This window comes from Carettochelys insculpta, chromosome 8, assembly GCF_033958435.1.
Source record: "Carettochelys insculpta isolate YL-2023 chromosome 8, ASM3395843v1, whole genome shotgun sequence".
In the NCBI taxonomy this organism is placed as follows: domain Eukaryota; kingdom Metazoa; phylum Chordata; order Testudines; family Carettochelyidae; genus Carettochelys; species Carettochelys insculpta.
Window position 1 is genome coordinate 75,831,056 of NC_134144.1, and position 25,813 is coordinate 75,856,868.

At 47.5% G+C, this 25,813-nt stretch overlaps 1 protein-coding gene across 1 annotated transcript in view; it reads left to right on the forward strand.

Annotated features, from left to right (window-relative positions):
• The window catches only part of LOC142017056 (unconventional myosin-X-like), a 262,366-nt gene that overhangs the window by 67,332 nt on the left and 169,221 nt on the right, over positions 1–25,813 (forward strand). The window contains exons 13-17 of the mRNA XM_075001671.1: positions 564–630; positions 1,160–1,252; positions 14,754–14,822; positions 22,025–22,107; positions 23,828–23,936. Coding sequence (XP_074857772.1) covers positions 564–630; positions 1,160–1,252; positions 14,754–14,822; positions 22,025–22,107; positions 23,828–23,936 — 421 coding nt within the window. The remainder of the gene's footprint in view (positions 1–563; positions 631–1,159; positions 1,253–14,753; positions 14,823–22,024; positions 22,108–23,827; positions 23,937–25,813) is intronic.

Here is a 25,813-nt window from a genome sequence, read left to right on the forward strand (position 1 = left end):
ACAGTAAATAGTATTAAGTTACATAAATTGCCAATGTGCTGACGCTAACTCGGCAGGATAATGTAGATGATAACATCATGTGGATCACATAATTCACATTATGTCAAGCCAACCACTCAGCTAAATAAACAACTAAAATGTTCAATTTCCGTTGCTCCGCAATAAAATGGCTGAAGTAGCACAGTAGAAATTTAATTGCTGTAGAATAATTGCTGTTTTTTGAAATTTTATTGCACTTTCGCAAAATTTACGGACACATACATTTTTATGGACTTGACGGACACATCCAATTTCAGCTAATTTTAATGGACTGTCCATAAATTTACCGATGGTTGGCGACCCTGCCGTCCTCTCCCCACTCCCCCTCAGTGGTCCGATCTTCTACTTCCTATTTTCTTCCCTTAGCAACTGTGAGGGTGGGGATAGTGGTGTGGTCTGCCGCCTGAATCCTTCTTGCGTCCTGGGAATGCTGGTCTCTGCTTTTCCTGTATTCCTTGTCAACATCCCAAGGACTGGACAATTACTCCTTATATCATTGGTTTTTTTTTTGTCTTATTTGGCAGGGAGGGAATAAGCTGGGAAGCTATTGACTGGCTGGACAACGCAGAGTGCTTAGATCTTATTGAGAAGGTAGGCAGTTCTTTATGGAATTCATCTGGTACCAGGAATTCTGGCAGGCATGACCTGGCATCACCCTTAACAATGTTTTCTTCCTTCCAGTTAGGCACTTGTTTTTATTATGCTTGGCCAGTGCATGGACCTAAATTGCAAGGCTGGTTCTGTTCCATGGCTGGCTATTACATGGTCTCTGAAATTCTGCTGGTGTTTCCGTGTATTGAAGCAAGACCTTTTTCATATGATGTTCTCCCAAGAGCATCGGTCTTTCCATCCCCTAGAAAGCCCCTGTGTAAGAATACCAGTCCCCCATTCCTCAGTTGGGATGGTCTTCGTAAGAGATTTAACTTCCATAATAAAGATTTTATAAAGAAATTTCATTTCCACTTGCTGAAGCTGGGAACTGATCACCAGGCTCCCTTTTCATTCAAGCTTTTGAGAGTGTAACTTTAAGGATGTCATTCAGCATGACAGTCTCAAATTTGGGTCTTGTGAAGTTTATAGTTTTACTGGTTAGTAAAGGCTGTCTCTCATTTGGCTGTAGAAACTGGGTTTGCTGGCACTGGTCAATGAAGAGAGTCGATTTCCCAAGGGCACAGACAGCACCCTCTTGGAAAAGCTACACAGCCAGCATGAGGTAAGGAAGCCAAACCTATCCTAGACCAGGGCTAGGCAAAATACAGCCCATGGGTGGGAACTGCCTGTTTGCAGGACAGGCAGCAAGTGACATGCTCCCTCCCCACTCTCACGGGCTCACAGTGTTCAGTTCAGAAGAACACATGTGGCCCTTGCAGCTGCTTTGAGCATGGAAGGCAGGGAGTGTGCTGGACTGCTGGCTAGGAGCTGGCCAGATCCAGAAGGGGGTGTGGGGGCCTGCTTCTGGCTCCCCAGCTCCTCCATCCTCTCCTCTACCCCTACCTCCATCAACCTGAACCCTCTGCACTCTCGCTTCTGTACCCATACCTCTTCCCAGACTGTGCACCCCCATCTAACTCTCCTAATGCAGTTGCAACCACCTACCAGACCTTGCATTCCAATCTCTTATCCCCAGTCACAATCTAAATCCCTGCATGCTCTCCTGCACTCTTGCCCCAGGTCAGAATTCTCTCCAGCACATGTGCCTCCTTTTGGACCCTGGAGTTCCTCCTGCACTCCAGTCCCCTAGCCCAAGTCACATCCCCCTCCTTTACCTAACCTCCTTCCTAGATCCCGCACCTCCTCCTACACACCAGTCCTTTTCCCCAAGCTCCTTTCTACACGCAACCTTCATCACAGACTCTGCACCTCCTCCATTAATATAGCGCAAGAGTGCTGCCCTTGACCACTGACCAAAGTCTTGGTGTGCCCCTTCATCAAAAATTATTGCCCACTCATGCCCTAGGCACTTTTCCTCTTCTGTTTCTACCCCATCTGTTCCCATCTCTTTTATATTAAAGACACACAGTGCATACAGTCTCTTTAATATGTCAAAATATCTTTAAGTTGCAAATATTTGTATTCCTCTCCTTCTCCCAAGACAGTGAAATCTGAGAGCAGTGCTGCATGTCTTTGTGGGCCTGTTTGTGCAAGGGTATTAAAATGACAACAATCCTTTTATGTTGGTTGTGTCACATGTCCTAGCCTTCAAGTGCTTTAGCAATATTATATTAAACATAGGTAATATGTTTATAAAAGTAACATGGTAATAGACACCTCACAAATGGAGATCATAAATCATAGAATCATAGAATAGTAGGACTGGAAGGGACCTCGAGAGGCCATCGAGTCCAGCCCCCTGCCCCAACAGCAGGACCAAGCACTTTCTAGACCATCCCTGAAAGCCATCTATCTAACCTCTTCTTAAATATCTCCAGTGATGGAGATTCTACCACCTCCCTTGGCAATTCGTTCCAGTGTTTGATCACCCTGACAGTTAGGAACTTTTTCCTAATGTCCAACGTGAACCTCCCCTGCTGCAATTTAAGTCCATTGCCTCTTGTTCTATCCTCAGAGGCAAGGAAGAACAAGTTCCTTCCCTCTGCCTTATGACACCCTTTTAGATACCTGAAAACTGCTATCATGTCCCCCCTCAATCTTCTCTTTTCCAAACTAAATAAGCCCAATTCTCTCAGCCTTTCTTCACAGGTCATGTTCTCTAGACCTTTGATCATTCTCGTTGCTCTCCTCTGGACCCTCTCCAATTTCTCCACATCGTTCCTGAACTGCGGTGTCCAGAACTGGACACAGTCCTCCAGCTGAGGCCTAACCAGCGCAGAGTAGAGCAGGAGAATGACTTCTCGTGTTTTGTTCACAACACACCTGTTAATGCATCCTAGAATCATGTTTGCTTTTTTTGCAACAGCATCACACTGTTGTCTCATATTTAACTTGTGGTCCACTGTAACCCCCAGATCCCTTTCTGCTGTACTCATTCCTAGGCAGTCCTTTCCCATTCTGTGTGTGTGACACTGATTGATTGTTCCTTCCTAAGTGGAGCACTTTGCATTTGTGCTTATTAAACTTCATCCTGTTTACCTCAACCCATTTCTCCAGTTTATCCAGATCCTTTTGAATTATGACCCTATCCTCCAAAGAAGTTGCAACCTCTCCCAGCTTGGTATCATCTGCAAACTTAATAAGTGTACTTTCTATGTCAATATCTAAATCATTAATGAAGATATTGAACAGAACCGGTCCTAAAACAGACCCCTGTGGAACCCCACTAGTTATACTTTTCCAGCAGGATTGAAAGCCATTAATAACTACTCTCTGGGTATGGTTATCCAGCCAGTTGTTCACCCACCTTATAGTAGCCCCATTTAAGTTGTATTTGAGTAGTTTATTGATAAGTATATTATGTGAGACCGTGTCAAATGCTTTACTGAAGTCTAGGTATATCACATCCACCACTTCTCCCTTATCCACAAGGCTCGTTATTCTATCAAAGAAAGCTATTAGATTGGTTTGACATGATCTGTTTTTAACAAAATCATGCTGGTTGTTCCCTATCTCCTTACCACCTTCCAATTGCTTGCAGATGATTTCTTTAATGACCTGCTCCATTATCTTTCCTGGCACAGAAGTTAAGCTGACTGGCCTGTAGTTTCCCGGGTTATTCTTGTTCCCCTTTTTATCAATGGGTACTATATTTGCCCTTTTCCAGTCTTCTGGAATCTCTCCCGTCTCCCATGATTTTCCAAAAATGATTGCTAAAGGCTCAGATACCTCTTCTATCAGCTCCTTGAGGATTCTAGGATGCATTTCATCAGGCCCTGGTGATTTGCAGGCATCTAATTTTTCTAAGTAAATTTTAATTTTTTCTTTTCGTATTTCAACTTCTAAACCTACCCCTTTTTCACTAGCATTCTCTATGTCAGGCATTCCTTCAGATTTCTCAGTGAAGACCGAAACAAAGAAATCATTAAACATCTCTGCCATTTCCAAATTCCCTGTTACTGTTTTTCCCTCGTCACTGACCAATGGCCCTACCCTCTCCTTGGTCGTCTTCTTGTTACCAATATATTTGTAAAAAGCCTTCTTGTTTCCCTTTATGCTTGTAGCTAGCTTGAGCTCATAAATGAAAATTCCCAAGCAGATAACCTGCAATAAACAACCTAAAACCTCAAAACAGTGGGGCAAAAATGAGAAAATAAGGATTGAGTCTCTTCACTGAAGGTGCCTGTGTTTGGGGTGTGTCAACCCTGCATTGGGCCCAAAGGTGTTAACATGGCTCACCTGGCTGAGGAAACCCCGCTGGCCCCACCACAGCCCTGCTGGGCATGCTCCAGCTTGAGGCTGGCTATAAAGGCCTGTGGAGCAGCTCATTCAGGCTAACTGCTGCAGGGGAAGGAGGTGCTATAGGAGCTCCAAGAGAGGAAGCACCAACTTACCAAGACATGGCACCAGGTCATGAGGGACTGCAGGGAAAGTCCCAGACCAGAGTGAAGGGATGGAGAGGACTACGTCACGAGACTGGTTGGAAGCAGACCAGGGTGGAGAACTATGATCCCTGGGATCTCAGTATCTTGTGTTAGGATTCCCTGCTTAGCTAGAAGTGGCCTGTTCCACTGCTGACAGGGCCCTTGTCCCACTACTCCCTATCAGCCCCATATGGGGATCTGTACCTGTTTGGCTGCTGGCCACTAGGCCGTGCTACCCTGACTTCAGGGGGCCTTGCATTGACTCTCTGGCCAGCGGGCTGCACTACCTCAACTACGGGGGAATGGTAGTGTCTGTTTGGCCATTGATTCATATTTCCCTGACCACAAGGGAGGTATATTGACTCTTTGGCTGCTAGGCTCTACTACCTCAACCACAGGGGGAATAGCATTGATTTTCTGGTTGTTAGTCCACAGTACCCTGTGAGAAAGGGGTGTAGATTGGACTCTGGCTCTTAGGCCATGCTACCCAATGAGAGCAAGGTATAGATTGGACTCTGGCTGCTAGGCCACATTGCTCTGAGAGAAAAGGGCTCAAATATGAGGCAAGAGGCTTCAGAGATGCTGATACTGTCATCGTAAAGGGATGGGTAAGGTGCCTCTCCACAGCTTGCAAAAGGATTCTGTTGCTTGTGAATGCGGAGAATGTTCTTGAGTTACAGGCCATTAACAGAGGCCCTTCTTCTAGCATTTAGACAGTGGGATGTTGAGTCACGCTTTAGTCAGAGTGCTCCGAGAGCCTGCTGGCTGAGGCTTTAAATCCTGTTAGTAACACTTTGTAGGGGCAGTGCACAGGGTCAGTTCAGTTCAGTTCAGTTCAAAAATGCTTTATTGATAATAATGAACAATGAAAGTTTACCAAAGTGCAAAATCCCTCAGCCTTTTTCTAAAGGGCTAAAGAGTACATTGTGGATGGGGGTTTAGCTGGTTTGGGGTTTCATGTCTAGTGCCCCCAGTGTTGTTTCACAGTGTGTGGGGGTTTGCTCCCTGGCTCCATGCCTCGCTCAGGACATGCCTGTGTGATGTAGTGGGGGATATGTGTGACTCACAAATGGTGGGGGGCTCCTGCTGAGGGTAACTGAGGTGACGAGGTGACACCTCTGGGCTGCACACAAAGGAGGAGGTGGAGCCAGAGGGGTTTGAATTGGAACTGGGAGTTGGAAGCAGTTAGTCTGGGCTGGGAGAAGGAGACAAAGGAGGGGGCAAGACCTCAGCTCTGGGAGCCCCTCGGTGCCTCCTCTCCACAGTAGGGATGGGACTGACTGTCTCTGCCTGCTGTACTGACTCCTCTGTACAAGGCTGTGTCCTGTTGGCTAATAAACCTGCTGTTCTCCTGTTGAGTGAGAGTCACTCCTGCTTGCGGATGGGGTGCAGAGCTTGGGAACCCCTGAACCCCATCACAGCCTGTATTTACATTGGTACTGGTGCGATCGATGCAGTGCTGTTGATTTAATGCATCTGGTGAAGACATGCTAAGTTGATGGTAGACTGCTCTCCTGTTGACATCTTTACTTCAGCATCCGAGAAGTTTAAGGGGAGAAGGTGGGACAGCACCCACCATCAACAGAGCACAATGCAAATACATCACTTATATGAGTGAAGTTGCATAACTTAGGTTGACTTACAGTTGTAGTGTAAACCAGCACTCAGAAGCTCTGGTTCTGTAGTGTCAGCTGTCTCTCTCCATGTTTGTGGGTCAGGCACAGAGCTGTCTCATTGTTTCTCATGAAGAGTCTTTGATCATTCCTGATAATTGGAAGAAATCTCTTATGGGCCCTTCTTCAGAACACTGGAGAAGGATGTCTTTTTTTCTGAAGGCTCTTCTCATCTCAGAGGAACCAGAGTCGCTCACTTGTAAGGTGTGCTACTTCTGCTACCATTAGGTCTGTGGGTTACCATGTACTTTCATATTACAGTAGGAGCCATGTTCCTGGTACTCACCCACACTCCAAGCCCATTGGAGAGACTCCAGCAGAGGGCAACAAAAATTATTAGGGAGCTGGAACACATGACTTACGAGGAGCAGCTGTGAGGACTTTAGGCTTCTTTTGGCTACAGAAGAGAAGCATGATGGGGGATTTGATAGCAGCCTTTAACTACCTGAACAAGGGTTTTCAAGAGGCTATTCTCAGTGGTGGTAGATGATAGAACAAGGAGCAATGGTTTGAAGTTGCAGTGTGGGAGATCTATGTTGGATGTTAGAAAAAACTGTTTAACTAGGAGCGTGGTGAAGCACTAGAAATGGGTTACCTTGAGAGGTGGTGGATTCTCCATCCCGTGAGATTTTTAAGTCCCAGCTGGACAAGGTCCTGGCTGGGATGACTTAGTGGGGGTTGATCCTGCTTGAAGCAGGGGGCTGGACTAGATGACCTCCTGAGGTCCCTTCCAGCCCTGTGATTCTGTGAATCTCTATCCCTAGGGGTTCTTAAGTCCTGGATTGACAAAGCCCTGCCTGGGATGATTTAGTTGGGACGAGGCTTGAGAAAGCCCTGCCTGGGATAATTTAGTTGGGACTAGGCTTTCAGCAGGGGGCTGGCCTTGATGACCTCCTGAGGTTTCCTCCTAACTTATGGTTCTAACTTGCAGAATCTCTTCAGTTCTGTATGGAGGAGATATAAGAATTTCAGTGCTTTCTAGTGGATCTTTTACATAGCCTCGCCAGAGTAAAACAGCTCTGCTCATTGATGAGGTGCTCTTCTTTGCAGCCTGTGTCTTATGGCAGGCTCCTGCCACTCTGGCAGCTACCTGCAAATGGGTAGACAAAAATATTACATATTAGTTCTTCTCTCACTTACTTCCAACTCTCTTGTGATGGAAGCAGTTGATGAAACAAACAGCTGAACTTGCTCAGGATCTGCACCCTTTGGCCAGACAGATTAACTCCCAAACTGCCCTGGTAGGAAGAATTATCATCTTCTGTTCTTCAGTGTTCAGTACTAAATATTTTAGTCATGATGGCAAAATACGACTGCAACAAGCATATGCAAATTTCTTATTTTATTGATCACATGTCATGGGACAAGAGGAAGCAGTACTAGGCCCTAATTTTAGAAAGGCCAGCTTATCATCAAAGCATCTTTATAGGCTGCTGTCAGTGCTGCTGATGCAGCTTCTTGGTCTTCACCCATTGCTGTTACGCAACTAGCATCCTTTCTTCACTCTTTAGTAAACTGTCATGTGGGTTGAGAAAAAGAGGAAGACCAAAGCTAAGATTCAAGGATACATACAAAAATACCATCAAAAAGTTCAACATTGATCCAAAGGGAACACACGCATGCAGCCAAGGCGATCAACATCAAATGAGGCAGAGTGGATGTCCGAGCTTAGCACTTTGGGGTTATGTTCTGATCAGCCCTGTGTGTGCCAAATTCCTGTGAGCAGAATCTACTTAGCTCACAGTTTTTACTTTAACTCTGTTATTCAGGCTTGAGGTGCTTTAGCTAGGCATTGACCATTGTTTTGGGCCTTTAGCCTTATACCAAGCCTAAATGTCAGGCCCTCTCATTACTACACAGGTTACACAAATGGGGATGTCAGGGGTGGTCTAGATGGTGCTTGGTTTTGGCATGAGTGCAGGGGACTGAACTTAATGACCTATCAAGATCCCTTCCAGTTCTATGATTCTAAGAAAAGATTCTTGACATGGAAGCAAGGTGTTAGGAAAGAAATCTGTATAAACTAAAATCAATAGGTAACACCCAGGTCAAACATGCTGAACATCATAAACAAGAAGATAAAAAAGATACCTATGAGGGAAGGAAAAGGCAGATGTAAAGAAGAACATAAAAGAAAGGAAGATAGGAAAAGAATAATTCTTTTTAAAAAGTGCAGAACTGCTATGCTGAACAAATTCTCTTGATTTCGTATTGTGTATGGCAAGTTTTGGTCAATGCCCTATCTGTGTAAGAATTAAACATAAGTATTAATATCATGCTAGTGGAGTGCTAGCCTTGTGTATAATGTATGGTGGCTTTGGATCCAGTTCTGCAATCCTTTGTTCATCAAGATTTCGAAGATAGTGCTCTTTATGGTATTTGAATATGTACTTGGAAGGTAAATGTAGGTTCTTCTTCGAGTGGTCCCTGTGGGTGCTCCACAACAGGTGTCGGGCTTGCCCGGCGCTGCAGATCGGAATTCTTCCAGCAGTTTCTCCTGGATCGCGCATGAGCCGGCGCGCGCCGCTCCCCACGCGCCCCCGGCCACGTGCGCGATCCGGTCCCCGCCAGTTCCTTCTCAACCGCCGTCGGCTGCAGACGGAATCCGCTCAGGCTAAGGCCGGAGTCAGATAAGATAGCTGTTTTTCGTGTAATTTGTTGTTTTTGTCAAAAAAAAAAAAAAAAAAAAGGAGAAGAAAACAAGGACAAAGAAAATATCAGCAAAAAAAAAAAAAGGAGAGAGGAGCGAAGGAGAGAGGAGTGGACGAGAAGGCCACTTAGGCCACCTGCTCTCCCGCAGGCCTGCGATCGCTATTTGGGGTGAAAAGGCACTGATTACGCGCTAAGTACCCTATTAACAGTAAAGGACTCACTGCGATGGCCTCCTCAGGTTTTAAAAAGTGAGAGTCATGCCGCGAAGCTATGCCGGCCTCTGATGGGCATAGTGAATGCATCCACTACTTGGGGGAATCACATGTTACCCAGAAGTGTTCTCACTGTGCTAAGCTCACAGCCAGGGCCAGGAAAGACAGAGAGATGAGGCTTAAAATGCTCTTGTTTCATAAGGCTCTCCAGCCGGAGTTGCCGGAGAAGCCTCACCCAGAAGGGCCCTCTGGGTTGCATAAGAGGAAGGGCTCGATCCTTGCTGGCGAGTTCAGCGAGCAGGACGAGCGGCGCGCAGAGCCCCCAGCTGCGAGCTCAGGGAAGCGGCGGCGCAGCAGTGCATGTGGCAGAGGCTGAGCCTCCGATTACACAACAGCCGGCACGCAGGGCGCCGAGAGTGCCAGCGAGGCAAGCACCGGAATCGGCGGCACCACCACAGGCGGCACCGGCCCTCGCGGCACCAACGGCGCAGGGACACCAGGCAAGGAGCCTGCAGGTGCCGGAGGAAACTACCCGTGCGGCACCGCAGCTGAGTGTGCCGAGTGTGGCGCCGACAGCAGGGCCGAGATCCCCGGCACGGGAGGGGCAAGGCTAAAGCAAAAACCCAGCATCGCAGCCCATCTCCGGACAGGGCTGCGCTGCCTTTAGCACCAAGCCCTCCCCCTGTGATACACACGCCGCACCGAAGGCCTGTGATTCCACCGGCTTATCCAGAACCTCCCTCTCCGTTCCTCCAACCAATGTCACCATGGCTTGGGCCACCTTCACCATTTCTGGGAACGGACCCTCTGGAGTACTATCACAAGCCAATTTCGCCTCTATTTGTGTTGTCGCGGAGGTCTCGTTCTCCCAGGCATTGGTGGTACACTCCCCGGGCCCTTGCCCATGCTGCTATGGTCGTCCTCATCATGCTGAACACAGACACCACAGGCCTACATCCAGGGGCAGCTCCCCCCCTGCTGCTCAATACCCCCGTGTACACTCTCGATCTGGGACAGAAACACAGTTGTCTCAAGGGGAGTTAGTTTTAGAACCCTGGGACTTTCCTTCACAATACTCCAGGGAGCAAGTGTATCATTGACCACAGGAGCCTGAGAGTTTGAGGGAGGTTTACCCCAGTGGTTCCTCCTCATCCTCCCCAGATGGGGCCATTGTCCCCGGGGATGTCTCCCCCCCCGGATGACCTTAAACAGTTTCAAGAACTATTCAAAAGAGTGGCTTTGACGCAAGATATTCAAATGGCAGAGGTGCAGGAGAAACATCACAAACTCCTGAAAAATTTGAGACCCCCAGCTTCATGCAAAATTGCTATTCCGCTGGATGAAGCCATAATGGAGTCAGCCACTACCATATGGCAGACTCCGGCCTCTATCCTGCCTACGAACAAGAGAGCGGATAAGAAGTATTTCGTCCCGGCAAAGAGCATGGAGTTCCTTTTTAGTCACCCACAACCGAATTCTTTGGTGGTCGAATCGTCCCAGCAGAGGTCGAAGGCCTCTCAGTACAAATCGGGGGGATCGGACAAAGATGCTAAGAAGCTAGAGCTGTTTGGTAGGAAGGTATATTCCTCCTCTACCCTGCTATTGAGAATGGAAAATTACGTGGCACACCTAGCAAACCACAACTTTGATAATTACTCCAGGCTTACTCCCCTCATGGATTCACTGCCGGAAGACAAGAAGCCAGTGTTAAAGGCGATTGTTCAAGAGGGCTACGCAGAATCGCGGACGGGAGTACAGATTGCCCTGGACGTGGCAGACACGGCGGCACGTTCAGCAGCTACAGCAGTGGTCATGCATAGAGAATCCTGGCTCCAGATGTCTGGTAGCCGCAGAGACCTGCAGGCAAAGATCGTGGATCTTCCCTTTGATACACAAAAGCTGTTTGCAGACTCCACCGACTCGGTCCTCCATTCCAGTAAGGACTCGAGAGCCACACTTAGAACCTTGGGCATTTATACTCCCCCATACAGGAAAAAAAAAATTTTACCCTCAGCAAAGACGCTACGCTTATCAACCAGAGCGTGCTCAATATCAACGAGGCTATGACCAGGGGTGCCATCAGCAGCAGCAGCAGTACAGAACTCCCAGGCGACGTTCTCAACAAAGCCATATGCCTTTGGGGAAGGCCCAAAGGCAACAAGTTTGACGGGTATGTCGGGGGCTGCGCTATCAATACCATCGCTCAATGCCACTCTCTTCTCATGTTCCATCATCGCCTCAGACCGCTCCACTCCCAATGGCAAAAGATCACCACAGACAAATGGGTGCAGGAGATCATAGCCATGGGTTACATGATCCCCTTCCAGTCACTCCCACCGACGAAACCTCCTGCTAGGCGTCACCTCAGAGATGCTTCCCATGAGGCGAGGCTCAAGCAGGAGGTGAATCACCTTATGTTCATAGGGGCGGTGGAAAGAGTGCTGGAAAAATTCCAGGGGAAAGGTTTTTATTCACGCTACTTCCTAACAGAGAAGAAAACAGGAGGCTGGAGGCCCATCTTAGATCTTCGGGGCCTCAACCGTTACTTGCGCAAGCAACATTTTCGGATGATCACGGTTGCCTCTATACTCGCGGCACTGGACGATGGAGACTGGTTTGCAGCCCTCGACTTACAAGATGCTTACTTTCATATAACAATCCACCCGGCACACAGACGCTTCCTCCGCTTCACGGTCGGCAAGGAGCACTTCCAGTACAGGGTTCTTCCATTCGGCCTTTCTTTGGCTCCCAGAGTCTTTACCAAAACCCTGGCAGTGGTGTCAGCCTACCTGCACAGACAGGGGGTGTTTATTTTCCCATATCTGGACGACTGCCTGCTGAAGGGGGCCTCGAAGGCAGAGGTCTGACGCATGATACGCATCACAGCGGTCACGTTTTCTTCGCTGGGCCTAGTTATCAACCTCGCAAAGTCAAAGACCGAACCCACACAAGATATAGAGTTCATAGGGGCACGCATAAACTCTTTCACAGCAAGAGTATACCTGCCCGACGCTCGCTTCCGCGCCATCAGTGCGCTGGTTCAGGTCATCACATACAGCCCCACGGTGCCAGTCTTAACGTGCCTACAGCTGTTGGGCCACATGGTGGCAGTGACGTTTGTGGTACAGAATGCCAGGTTACCCATGCGAAGCCTGTAGCATTGGCTGGCGAGCGTTTACAAACTGGCATCCCATACTGTCCACAGGGTGGTGTCGCCCACGACAGAGGTGCGCAGATCCCTGGCATGGTGGGAAAATCCCAAGAATCTGCTAGTGGGGGTGCCCTTTCACCAACCACAAATTTCTATTTTTCTTACTACCGACGCCTCCCGCATAGGATGGGGAGCGCACATCGGCGACAAGGTGACGCAAGGGCTACGGTCCCTTGCGGAACAGACACTGCACATAAACATACTGGAGCTCAGAGCAGTGTTCAACGCCTGCAAACATTTTCGAGATTACCTGCACGGCAAAGTAGTCGGGATCAATACCGACAATACCTCCACTATGATTAACATCAATCGACAAGGAGGAGCATGATCCCGTGCTCTATGTGCGGAAGCAGTCCAATTGTGGAACTGGTGCATTGCCAACAACATAACGTAGAAAGCCTTGTACTTGCTGGGCACTCACAACGCGAAAGCAGATCAGCTGAGCAGGCACTTCGCACTCACGCACGAATGGCAGATCCGCTCCGATCTACTACGGCGCATTTTTCGTACATGGGGGTTTCCCCAGATCGATCTGTTTGCTACCCAGTACAACAAGAAGTGTCCCCAGTACTGCTGCAGGGCAGGAGTGGGATGGGGGTCCCTGGGGGATGCATCTATGATTTCATGGAGGGGCCCTCTACTTTATGCGTTTCCCCCCCCAGAGTGCTTATCCACAAGGTTCTGCAGAAAGCCAGAAGGGACAGAGCTCGCATGATACTCATAGTCCCAACTTGGGATCGGCAGCAATGGTTTCCCTTGCTTCTGCGCATGTCAGACCGCCCACTGCTTCCTCTACCGGTGGCGCTGGACTTACTTACGCAGGCTCAGGGGTCCATAGTGCACCCGCACCCTCAGGGTCTGCGTCTGCAAGCATGGTTAATCCATGGCTCAGCTCCTTAGAGAGCATGTGTATGGAGTGAGTACAACAAGTCCTGGAATGTAGCTGAAGGACCTCCACCAGGAGGACTTACAAGCAGAAATAGACTCGATTTACAGCCTGGTGTTCCGCCAAGCAGTTAGCTCCCCTTGACGTGCCTATACCTGTAATACTAGAATACTTATTGGACCTCAAAAGAGGCGGGCTTTCTCTATCCTCGCTTAAAGGTCCACCTCGCTGCTATATCAGCCTTTCGGCATACAGAGGAAGGGCCCACTGTATTCGCCCATCCTATCGTCACAAGGTTCTTGAAAGGGCTGGTAAACCTGTACCCCCCTCAGAAACCGCTTCCACCATCGTGGAGTCTGGACTTGGTGCTCAGCATGTTATCGGGTCCACCTTTTGAATCATTAGCCACAGTTCCCCTCCATCTCCTTACGATGAAAACAACCTTCCTCCTTGCGATTACATCAGCCTGCAGGGTGAGCGAGCTCGCAGCAGTGATGGCAACGCTGCCCTGTACAGTATTCTCAAAGGAGGCGGTAACCTTAAGGTTGCACCCAGCCTTTGTTCCAAAAGTTTCTTCGGAGTTCCATCTTAACGAACCAATAGTTTTACCCTCGTTTTACCCGAAGCCTCACAGCTCCAGCAAGGAGGCACGCCTGCATCTCCTGGATGTGAGGAGGGCGTTGGCCTTCTACATAGACAGAACTAAATCCTTCCGGAAAACGGACAGGCTTCTAGTCTCTCTTGCTCCCAGGTCAAAAGGAGAAGGTCTCTCTTCACAGAGAATCTCAAAGCACATTGTGTCCTGTATAAAAATGTGCTACGAGCTTCGAAAGACTCCTTTGCTGGCCCTGCCTAGGGCTCACTCCACCAGGGCGGTGGCGGCGTCAACAGCCTTCTTCAAGGGCATCACGTTAAGACATGTGTAGAGCGGCGACCTGGTCATCCTACGACACCTTCGCCAAGCATTATGCCCTACATCGGGTATTTGAAGAGGATACCCGTCTGTCGACAGCAGTCCTCTTTGGGGGCAAGCTGCACATGAACTGATTACCCACCTCCTTACTTGGGTTACTACTGGGTAGTCACCTATTGTGGAGCACCCATGGGGACCACTCGAAGAAGAAAGAGAAGTTACTCACCTGTAGTAACGATGGTTCTTCGAGATGTGTCCCCGTGGATGCTCCATCACCCGCCCATCCTCCCCGCTTCGGATATCTGTCTGGTGTTTTTCAGGAGCATTTGAGGCAGTTGATCAAGGAACTGGCGGGGACTGGATCGCACACGTGGCCGGGGGCGTGCGGGGAGCAGCGCGCGCCGGCGCATGCGCGATCCAGGAGAAACTGCTGGAAGAATTCCGATCTGCAGCGCCGTGTGAGCCCGACACCTATTGTGGAGCACCCACGGGGACACATCTCGAAGAACCATCGTTACTACAGGTTAGTAACTTCTCTTTATCATGCAGCCCCTGGGGTCAGGCAGTCATGTTCCTTATCTGTCCCAGGTTAGTGGCCAAAATGATTCCATGGATCATAGCCAAGACAGAGATGCTGTGTGATCTTGTTTGTGCTGACCATAGGTAACTAATTTTTTTCTTCTTTATTTCAGAGTAACCATTATTATGTGAAGCCACGGGTGACAGATTGCCAGTTTGGAATCAGACATTATGCTGGAGAGGTAGGTGTGCATTCTGTATTTTGAAATTCCCTAAGAGGAAGGAGTCAGCAAGTAGAAGGGGATAAGACACTGACATTCACTTAAAAATCCTGAGTTACACAAACTTCTGGGAAAGGCAGCTTTGACGTGTAGCTCAGAGGAATAAGTATGAGGTTGAGTGAGTTCCTAAATGTTACTGTAATACAATTAATCAAATGCTTTGAGTTGAGCTCTCTTTGCCTAGCTGTATGTCTTTGGGTATGTCATTTGCTTTGTTCTGTTCCTCAGTTTCTGCATCTGTAAAATGGAGACCCTTATCTGGATCCACTTCTTCACTGGGGATGTGATTAGTTAATTATTTAATGTTCGGGAATGCTTTAAGCATGTATAGATCTGTATTCATGCTAAATATTAATATAAGCTGCAGCTTATAACGTCCTCCTCACCTGACTTCATTTTCTTACTGATTATGTATCTTGATTATGGGAAGCTTTAGCAGAGCTATGCTGCAGTGTGATGTCTTGTCTCTTGATCTGTGCACTTTGCATCCATCCTGCTGTAATGGGGCCTCTCCCCTGGAAGGAAAGAAAGAGGTGTTGGCGCTGGGGAGAAAAGATTGGAGTTGGCCATTTCCACTAGTTGGTTCAAAGGGCCTGGAGAAGAAGCCATGTTTGCCTCTGGGAAGAGTATGTTTTTTGCCCCAGATGATCAGTAGGGATGTCATTGCACGAGCCACTTAAACCCACTGCTGCCCAAGACTGAACTTCATAAAGCAGCCAGGAAGAATCCCACAGAGGAGACTGAATTTGCTCAACACAAATGGAATCTAATTGATGTTCAAACACAGAATGAGTCTTGATTATGCAGATACCTTGCTCCGCTAGATACTCCCTCTCTATTCATGCTTCTGAGGTCCTTCCCATGCACCTGGGAAATCCCATTCCTCTCCTCATGGGCTTTATAGCTATCTCCAATGTAACTTTCTCAGCAAGGTACAAGATCTTATCCTTCCTCATGGCACTTAATAGGTATGGCATGGCTTATATGAATATGACTTGGTGTCATTTGAGTAATAGCTGGTGATCACATATGTGGTGGACAACACTCCTCTCCAACCTTGGTGGCTCCTGCACTTTTAGGCAGATTGCTTATCTCAGAAGCTCACAGCAGCCCTCAGTTTAGGCACTTTCTCCAGGGCACCAGTTTGCTGTTTGTTCAGCTGCTCTCATCATTGGCTAGCATGGTGGGAAAGTAGTAGTAGGTATCCTTTGATCCCGAGGGATCATGGGTTTGCGCCCCAGTTGGACTGATTCGAGCAGCGTCTTCTGTGGCTGCTGTGCAATCCAATCCGGGAGTGGCAGTCCTTTCCGCACTGTGAGCAGCAGTAGGCAGATGTCACTCTGGTATCACGGGCACAGATCTTCCTGAGGGCTCTCCTGTCTTCTGCTTCCTTCACCAAGGTAGTTTCATACATAGCAAGAGCTTCCTTCACTCCCTGTTTCCAGGCATGCCTGTGTGAGGCGAGCAAATGCCAGGTGTTCGCACTGATAGAGAGAGCGCTGAGGTCACGCTTGCACGTGTCCTTGTAGCGCAATTTAGGTTGCCCTTTCGGCCTCTTTGCAGACGCCAGTTCACCGAAGAGGAGGTCCTTCGGTATTCGGCCATCCATCATGCATGAGACATGGCCCAGCCAGCACATGCGCCTCTGTTTGAGAAGGGTGAATGTGGAGGCGGTGCCCGCCCTCTCAAGCACTGCGCTGTTGGGGACCTTGTCCTGCCATGAGATACCGAGTATTCGCCTAAGGCAGCGCATGTGGAATGTGTTGAGCCGCTGCTCTTGTTTTGAGCGCAAAGTCCATGTTTCACTGGCGTACAGCAGTGTGCTCAAAACACAGGCTGTGTGGACCTGCACCTTGCCGTGTACAGTGAGCTTATTGTTAGCCCATACTCTCTTCGTCAGCCTGGAGAACGTTGTGGTGGCTTTTCCAATGCGCTTGTTGACCTCGCTATCAAGTGACAAGTTGTCCGAGATCGTCAAGCCTAGGTACGCGAACTCATGGACAACTTCCAGTTCGTAGTCTAGCATGTTGATAGATGGCTCGTTACCCACGTTTTGGCCCATCACCTGAGTCTTCTTTAAGCTGATTGTGAGGCCAAATTCCATACATGCATCCACAAAGCGAGTTATGAGTGACTGCAGTTCCTGCTAAGTGTGAGCAGCAATAGCTGCATCAGCAAAAAGGAACTTCCTTAGACACTTCGCTCTAAGCCTCGACAGTTTGAAGAGGTTGCCGTCCATTCTCGTGCAGAGAGAGATGCCCTCTGTAGCAGTTCCGAAGGCATATACGAACAAAACTGCAAAGAAGATGCCGAACAGTGTTGGAGCCAGCACACACCCCTGCTTCACTCCGCTGAGAATCTCAAAGGATTTGGATGTGGATCTGTCGTATACGACGGTCCCCTTCATGCCTTCGTGGAAGGCCCTAATAATGCTGAGCAGAGTTGGGGGACAGCCAGTCTTAGCCAGAATCGTGAACAGACCTTTTCTGCTGACGAAGTCAAATGCCTTGGTCAGGTCGATGAAGGCAATATACAGAGGTTTGTTCTGCTTGCTGCACTTTTCTTGTAGTTGCCTAACAGAGAAAACCATGTCTATGGTGGACCGTTCAGCTCTGAACCCACACTGAGACTCAGGGTAGACTCTCTCCGCAAGAACACTGAGCCACTTCAGAACAACACGTGCAAATAGCTTCCCCACGGTACTGAGAAGGGAGATGCCACGATGGTTGTTACAATCGCTTTTGTCACCCTTGTTCTTGTAGACAGTAATGATGTTAGCATCCCTCATATCTTGCGGTATGCTGCCTTCTCTCCAGCATTGCAAAGTATTCCATGCAGCTCTGAAACTAGGGTACCATTGGCGCATTTGAGGATTTCTGAGGGAATACTGTCTTTCCCTGCGGCTTTTCCAGAAGAGTGTGCTTTTAGCGCATTGCTGAGTTCTTCCAAGGTGGGCTCAGCATCGAGTTCAGTCATGGTGGGCAGAGGCTTGATGGCATTCAGGGCTCTCTCTGTAACTACGGTCTCTCTGGCGTACAACTGTGAGTAGTGTTCCACCCAGCGTTCCATCTGCTTGGTTCTGTCCTTCAAGACCTCACCTGCGGCCGACTTAAGTGGGGCAGTCTTTCTTTGTGATGGACCGATGGCCTGTTTGATCCCATCGTACATTCCTCGCATGTTACCAGTGTCTGTGGCCTGCTGAATCTTGGAGCAGCGTTGGAGCCAGTAATTGTTGATACACTGCCAAGCAACCTGCTGCACTTGACTCTGAGCAGACCAGAGTGCCTGCAGGTTCACCTCACTGGGAGAGGACCTGTATGCAGCCAGTGCCTGTCTCTTCTCAATCAGGGGCGTCAGCACTTCAGTGTGGGCTTCAAACCAATCAGCAGACTTGACTGTCTTCTTCCCAAAGGTAGATATCGCAGAATTATAGATAGTATCCCGTAGTTGTTCCCATCTCTTGCTGATATCAGTGTCGTCCGGGCGGGGCAAGGCCTCTTCAAGTACTTGGACAAACTCGCATACTTTTAAAGGGTCAGGAGTCTTGCCAGTGTCAATGCGCAGCGTCCCTTCTGTTTTGGAGCGAAAGAATCTTCGCGGCTGGATGTGCACCTTACTACACATGAACAAATGGTCAGTGTCACAGTTTGCGCTGTGGTAGCTACGTGTCATCCTGACATTACCTAAACGGCTGCGTTTGGTAAGGACGAGGTCAAGCTGGTGCCAAAGTTGCGATCTTGGGTGTCGCCACAAAACGTTGTGCTGGGGTTTGACATTGAAGAAGGTGGGAAAAGAGGAAATCAAATGCCATAGTCTCTGTGACCAAGTGATATTTGGCATGACAAACCCCTTTACCAAAACTAGCTCTTTTCCTGCACTAGTGTGTGGGTGGGGTGGGGGTGGGGGGCGTGAGGAGTAGAACCCAGGCCTGCCCTCTTCTCTAGGTTCCAGCTACAGGACCCTGTGAAAGCTGCTGCCTGCAAATGTCTCCACTAACAGCTATGTGACAGCTACAGTTCCCCTGCCACTTACCCATGGCTCTCCCCAGCATCTTCCTTACTCACTGTGAGGTAGTAGGGGATACGTGTGTGTACGTGAGTGGTTCACAGAGGGTGTGGGGCTCCTGCTGAGGGTAACCAACGTGAGCAGGTGACACCTCTGGACTGCAGACAAAGGAGGAGGTGGAGCCTGTGGGGTTTGAATTGGAACTGGGAGTTGGAAGCAGTGAGTCTGGGCTGGGAGAGAGAGAGAAAGAAAGGAGGGGGAAGGCCCCGGCTCTGGGGGCCCCTCGGGGCCGCCTCTCCCCAGCATGGATTGGACGGGCTGTCTCTGATTGCTGTAGTGACTCTTCTGTAAGATGCTGTGCCCTGTCAGCTAATAAACCTGCTGTTCTCCTGCTAAGTGAGAATCACTCCTGCCTGCAGATGGGGTGCAGAGCTTGGGGACTCCTGAACCCCATCACACTCACGTTCTTCTTTCTGTACCTGCTTGTGCTTGCTCTTCCTAGATCTTCCACAGCAACTTCTCTCCTCAGCTTCTTGTGTACACTGAGCTAACAGAATAGGAGCCCTTTTTAACCAGTCTCAACTGTGCCTCAGGTGGCCCTGGGGTTCTGATTAGTCTGACTCACTTGACTCTGAAAAATTCCTAAATAGCTCCATGTGCTTTAACTTGATTGCCCTGATTGATTCTGGCAAGTTCCTGCTAGTTCTGGATTAGCCTCTTAATTTACCCTGGGAACAGGGACCTATTTCCCTTCTATTACTCTCATGGAGTCCTCCAGTCTGGCGCTGCCACATTAAAAGACAGAAGTACAAGATGGCAGAGCTGAAACTGAATGAACAATCTTAATTCAGATATTTCCTTAGTTTTGAGTGTTTAAACATGCAAAATTTGCACTCTTCAAACTTAATATTTTATCTGAATTTCCTTTACCCTTTCCCCCCAAGAAAAGACAAATCAAACTTCACTGTGTAGAAGTAGTTTACTAGGTCCTACTGGAATGCTCTGCAGCTTTGGAAGATCCACAGAACTCAACTCCTCTCTTCTAGATTGCAGACTGTACTGTGTTGCTGTACACTCACGTGCAGGGACTAAAGCAAGGGACTCATGAAGCTAATACAATGCACAATAAACATGCACGCTGCAACACAGATAAGCCTTCCTTGGCTGTACGCTTCACCAGCTGAGCGCCATGCACTGGGATTTGCACTTGAGGTCAGATTTTGAAAAATATGTACAACCGTGCTGTTTCCAGAAGTACATGTGTGGCCAGATTTTCTGTAAATGCAGCTGTTTATCTTGATGCCTAAATGAGAGCTATGTAGTCTATGTTCTTCTGAATATTTGATTCCTAATGTGGATACTGAAAATGTGGTCCATGTGATAATGTGGTCCATAGTAACAAATGCATTAGGAATGCTTCAGGTGTCATCGTCCATAGGTCATAACTTGATGAAATCAAATATGGGTTGCACTGGAACACTGAGGTCTATATTTTCACATTCTCCCCCAGTCGCTGTGGTGATATGGAGTTTCATTGTGCCCTCATGCAAGGGCTCTCAACCTTTTTCTTTCTGTCTCCCCCCAACATGCTATAAAATCTCCGCTGCTCACCTGTGGCAGAATTGTTGTTCTGCATATACAAGTTAGGGCTAGCAGTAAGCAGCACCAAGGAGGGCAACTGCCTGTGGTACCATGCAACAGGGTCCTCTGCAAAGCTACATTGCTCAGGCTTTGACTTCTGCCTTGAGTGGCAGGTCTCAGGATACGAGGATTCAGCCCTGTGCAGTAGGCTTCGGCTTTCTGGCTGGGCTCCAGTGAGTCTAATGCTGGTCCTGCTTGGCAGACCCACTGAAACCTGCTTGCAGGCCCTCCAGGGGACCCCAGTTGAGATGCACTGGCCTAGTGCATTGCTACTTATTTCTTCAGTGATCGTCTTCCTCTGTCTCTCTGCCTCTCTGTGTTACACTGATCTCCCATTCCTGCATTCTGATTTAGTTGGCTCTTGCTGTTTGAGTTAAGTGCTACTTATAATGATGATATGACAGTAGGACTATTTTCCATATTCTTAGGCTATATTTTTTCTCTTACAACTGCAGCCGTTTTGGCAGGCACCTGGAGAAATATGGGTAAAAGTGACCTCCTCCAATGGTTCTGCGATGCTAGAAGACCCTTTTTGTGGCCCTCACACTGTCGCCTCATTAGTTTGTACATTTAAAGTGTGCTACAATCTGATATGTGAAAGATCTCTTTGCTCTACTTTAGTATGCACAGGTGCTTTGTCTGTGTGCATTGGTTCCCATAGGGGAAGGATGCTACCTGTCCTGCAAGGTGGCACGTGCCTCTGTGTGTGTGGAACAGATTCAGTGCCCTAAGCAATGGCTGCTTTGTGTTAAGGAGGAAGAAGGTTTTGGCCTCCCTGTGTGTATTTGTATGCGTGTGGTGGGGCAATTTGCAGCTGTGTGTGTTGTAAGGACTAAGGGTCAGCAACCTTTAATATGTGTGTATGATTGAGTGGAGTAAGGCAGGTTGCACTCTACTGACAAAACCAACAGTGTAAACAAAGCTGTATCAATGCAGATGTACATCTAGTGGCATAGTTAATGTCTGGGGAGGAGATAAATGTGTTTTATTGGGTGAATGTTTACAATGAATGAAAAGCCAAATTGCACAGGGTAAGAAATACACATACAAGTCATCTGTAGCTCAGAGGTGGGCTATAGCATTAACAAGCACTGAACTTGGTTAACACTCACACATCATAATCCACTTTGCCTCAGATACATGTGGGAAGATTACATTTAAGCCAATAAGTAGCTCATGGGCAAATATTCATATAACCGATTCTTAGTCTGTCAAGATACATAAATATCTTAATTGCAGGAATTTGCCCCTCTTGGGAATAAGTCCTAAGATTGAAAGCAGGGGAGGAGCTCTGTCCCATTTAATTCAGTCTATCAGGTATGGAAGCCAATGCTTCCCCTGATTCTACACTGGCAAGTAGGCGCCTTCTGTCAGTATACACTGTATCTACACTAAGGGTTTTTGCGTGCAGAGTGGCTCAGCATGTTTGATATGTGAGGAAGGGGGATGTCACTCTGACTTGAATTGTTTACTATACACTATTATATATTGATCAGCATGTATTTTCTGTGTTGCAGGTTTTGTATGATGTGAGAGGGTTTCTGGAAAAGAACAGAGATACGTTTCGAGATGACATTTTAAACATGCTGAAGGATAGCAGGTAAGCAGCCTTAATCATCTGGAGCTGAGAATGGAGGCTGTGATAAAGAGAACCTTGTGGGACTGTGTTTAGCAGCATTCACATTATAGAAGGGAGAAGAAGAATTACATTATATATAGGGCCCTACCAAATTTATGTTCCATTTTGGTCAATTTGACGGTCATAAGATTTTAAAAATTGTAAATTTGATGATTTAGTATGTTTAAATCTGAAATTTTACAGTGTTGTAATAGTAGGGGTTATGACTCAAAAAGAATTGTGGATGGGCACTGGGCTTTTAACTATCTTGAGTAACTTTTAGGGCCGTTCATTAATCACAGTTAACTCACACAATTTACTTAAAGGTGAATCATGATTAATCGCTGTTTTAATCACACTGTTAAACAGAATATCAACTGAAAATTATTAAATGTGTTTGAATATTTTTCTATATTTGCAAACATACTGGTTTCAATTACAACACAGAATGCAAGGTTTACAATGCTCATTTTATATTATTTTATTGCAAATATTTGCATTGTAAAAAGATAACAAAAGAAATAGTATATTTCAGTTCACCTCACGTGAGTACTGTAGTGCAATCTGTATTGTGAATGTACATCTTACAAATGTATATATTTTTGGTTACATAACTGTACTCAAAACCAAAACAATTCAGAACTTTACAGCCTACAAGTCCTTTCAATCCTACTTCTTGTTCAGCCAGTTGCTTAGAGAAACAAGTTTGTTTTACGTTTATGAGAGTTAATGTCACCTGTTTCTTATTTCTGGTGTCACCTGAAAGTGACAGCAGGAGTTCACATGGCACGTTTATAGCCAGCATTAGAAGATACTTACATGCCAGATCTGCTAAACATTCATAAAACTTTTTCCAGATCATTTATGAATATGTTGAACAGCACTGATTCCAACACACATCCCTAAGGGACACCATGATTTACCTATTTCCATTCTGAAAACTGATCTTTTTTCCCTCTCCTTTGTTTTCTTTCTTTTTATCAGGTACTGCCCCATGGGGGGAGGTAATAGTTCAATGGTTAGCGGATTTACCTTGTAAAGTGAGGGTTGTGAGCTCAGTTCTTGAGGGGCTCTTTTAAGGGCCTGGGGTAGGTTAGATTTAAAACATAAATCTGTCAGGGATGGTCCCGTGAAGGCAGGGGACTGGACTTGATGACCTCTCGAAGTCCTTTCCAGTACTATGTTTTCAGTGCTTCATCTTGAAGTTGTGGGATCTGTGAAGGCAATTCTGTGATTCTGTAATTATATGAAGTATGACTGGGATGCCATTGGGGTTCCATGAGAAAGATGGGATGCAGCAATCTGACTGGAGTGCTGTTTGTATCGTTCCTGTCTTGTGGGGGGTGGAGAGTAGAGCAAGAGGGAGGATGTGTGCTGACTAAGTCAGAATGTAGAATACTGTGGAACATTGTGCTTCAAGGTTGTAAGAGACCGGGAATGTGGCTTTGCAGTCAGAGTGTGAGCTGCTGTCAGTGTTGCAGCAATCTGGGGACCAGTGCATCTAGAGGGAGGGGATGCTCTCTTGAGTCCTGTGCAGCAGCTACTCTGCTGTATGGGGTGGTGTGTTGGGGAGATATAAATAGGATGCCTGGCACAGGAAAGAGGGTAGTAAATAAGCACATGAGGTCTGATTTTTTCTGATGCTAGAATCCAATGTCTTGTGTTTTCTGTGTCTGATCCTTCCCTTCCTCCTCATCACCAGCCTGGACTTCATCTATGACCTCTTTGAAAGAGTCTCGAGCCGGAACAGTGAGGAAACTCCAAAGATGGGAACCCAGAGGCGCAGGCCGACGGTCAGCTCCCAGTTCAGGGTAAGGAGTTCCCCAAGAAGTGGGCAACTCTTCAGAGTAAAGAGAAGGGGCTGGGAGGGGACTGAGTGAGTAAGAGGATAAGTGAGGGCTGAAGAAAAGAGAATGAATGATTCCTTCAGTTTAATTTTCAGCCCTGTAAACATGCTGGGGTGCTCCAGATGGCTCAGACCATGTCCCACTCCCAAGGTTTGCACTGTAATGTGAAACATGAGGTGGGGGGGATAAGTTGAGAATGGAGAGAGAATGAGAACTGACAAGAACACACACTTACTTTTTTCAATAATGTCTTCAGAGAGCACAGTTGTTTTGTCAGGCACTGATTCTCTGGGAACGGGGAGGGGGCCAGAGTTAAACTAGGTATTTAGGCTGTGGTGATAGACCTCATGGAGTCAGTAGTTTTTACATGGATGCAAAAGGACGTAAGAATAGTCATTGGGTTGGATCAGTGTCCATTTAGAGCAGCGTCCTGTCTTCCTGTAGTGGCCAGTATGAGAGCCCTCAAGTAGAGTAATAGAACTGGGCAAGCATCAAGTGATCTATGCTCCATCGTTTAATCCCACCATGTGGTAGTCAGTGGCTCAGAGCATGGGGTTGTGTTCTTGACTGTCCAGACTAATAGCTATTGATGGAACTATCCTCCATAAATTTATCAAATTATTTTCTGAATCTAGTTACTGTTTTGGCCTTCACAACATCCCCTGGCAAAGAGCTCTGCAGATTGACTGTGCTTTGTTGGGAGAAGCATAGAATCCTAGGGCTGGAAGAGGCCTCAGGAGGTCATCAAGTCCAGCCCCATCCCCAAAGCAGGATCAACCCTAACTAAATCATCCCAGCCAGGACTTTAAGCCAGGACTTAAAAACTTCTAGGCATGAAGATTCTACCTCCTTTGTAGGTAACGCATTCCAGAGCTTCACTGCCTTCCTAGTGAAACAGTTTTTCCTATTATCCAACCTAGACTTCTCCTACTGTAACTTGAGACCATTGCTCCTTGTTCTGCCATCCATAATTACTCAGAACCATCCTCTTTAAAGCCCTCCTTCAGGAATTTGAAGTCTACTATCAAACTCCCTCACTCTTCTATTCTGCAAACTAAATGAGCCCAACTCCCTCAGCCTCTCCTCGTAGGCCATATGCTCCAGCCCCCAGTCATTTTGATTGCACTGTACTGGACCTTCTCCAATGCATCTGCATCCTTTCTATGCTGGGGGCCCAGAACTGGACACAGTACTCCAGATGCAGTCTCACCAGTGCCAAGTAGAAGATAATAACTTATCTAGATCTGCTGGAAATGCTTCTCCTAATACACTCAGTATGCCATTAGCCTTCTTGGCTAACCAGATTGCTTGATCCATAAGACTGTAGACCTCCTTGACTACTTTCCTTGTAAAAATCCCTTTAAAGACATTTGCAGAGTGGAAAATTGGTCATTGGTGTATATGTTCTCAACACAGTATGCCTTCACGCAATGGGCCAGGAACGATACCAGCTCTGGCTAAGCAGTTTTGCAGTTATGTCCATGAACTCTGAGCCCACCTGTTATACAAATGTTTAGGGGTCACCTATATTGGAGTAGACATGTACCTGCACATATATTCACTAGTCTTCCAAAACTGTAGTTCTTTTGAGATGTGTGGTACGTGTGCATTCCCAGATCCATCCACCTTCCCGTCTTTTTGGGAGTTAGCCGAAAAAAGGGTGCAGGATCAGCAATGCCCTTTATATTGGTATAATGATTGTACAGCACCTAACAGTCCTGTTGACAACCTGTGATGGGGTTCAGGGGTCCCCCTGCACTGCACCCCGTCCGCTGGCAGGAGTGACTTTCACTCAGCAGGTACAGCAGGAGGTTTATTAGGCAACAGAAACCCAGTTTCTC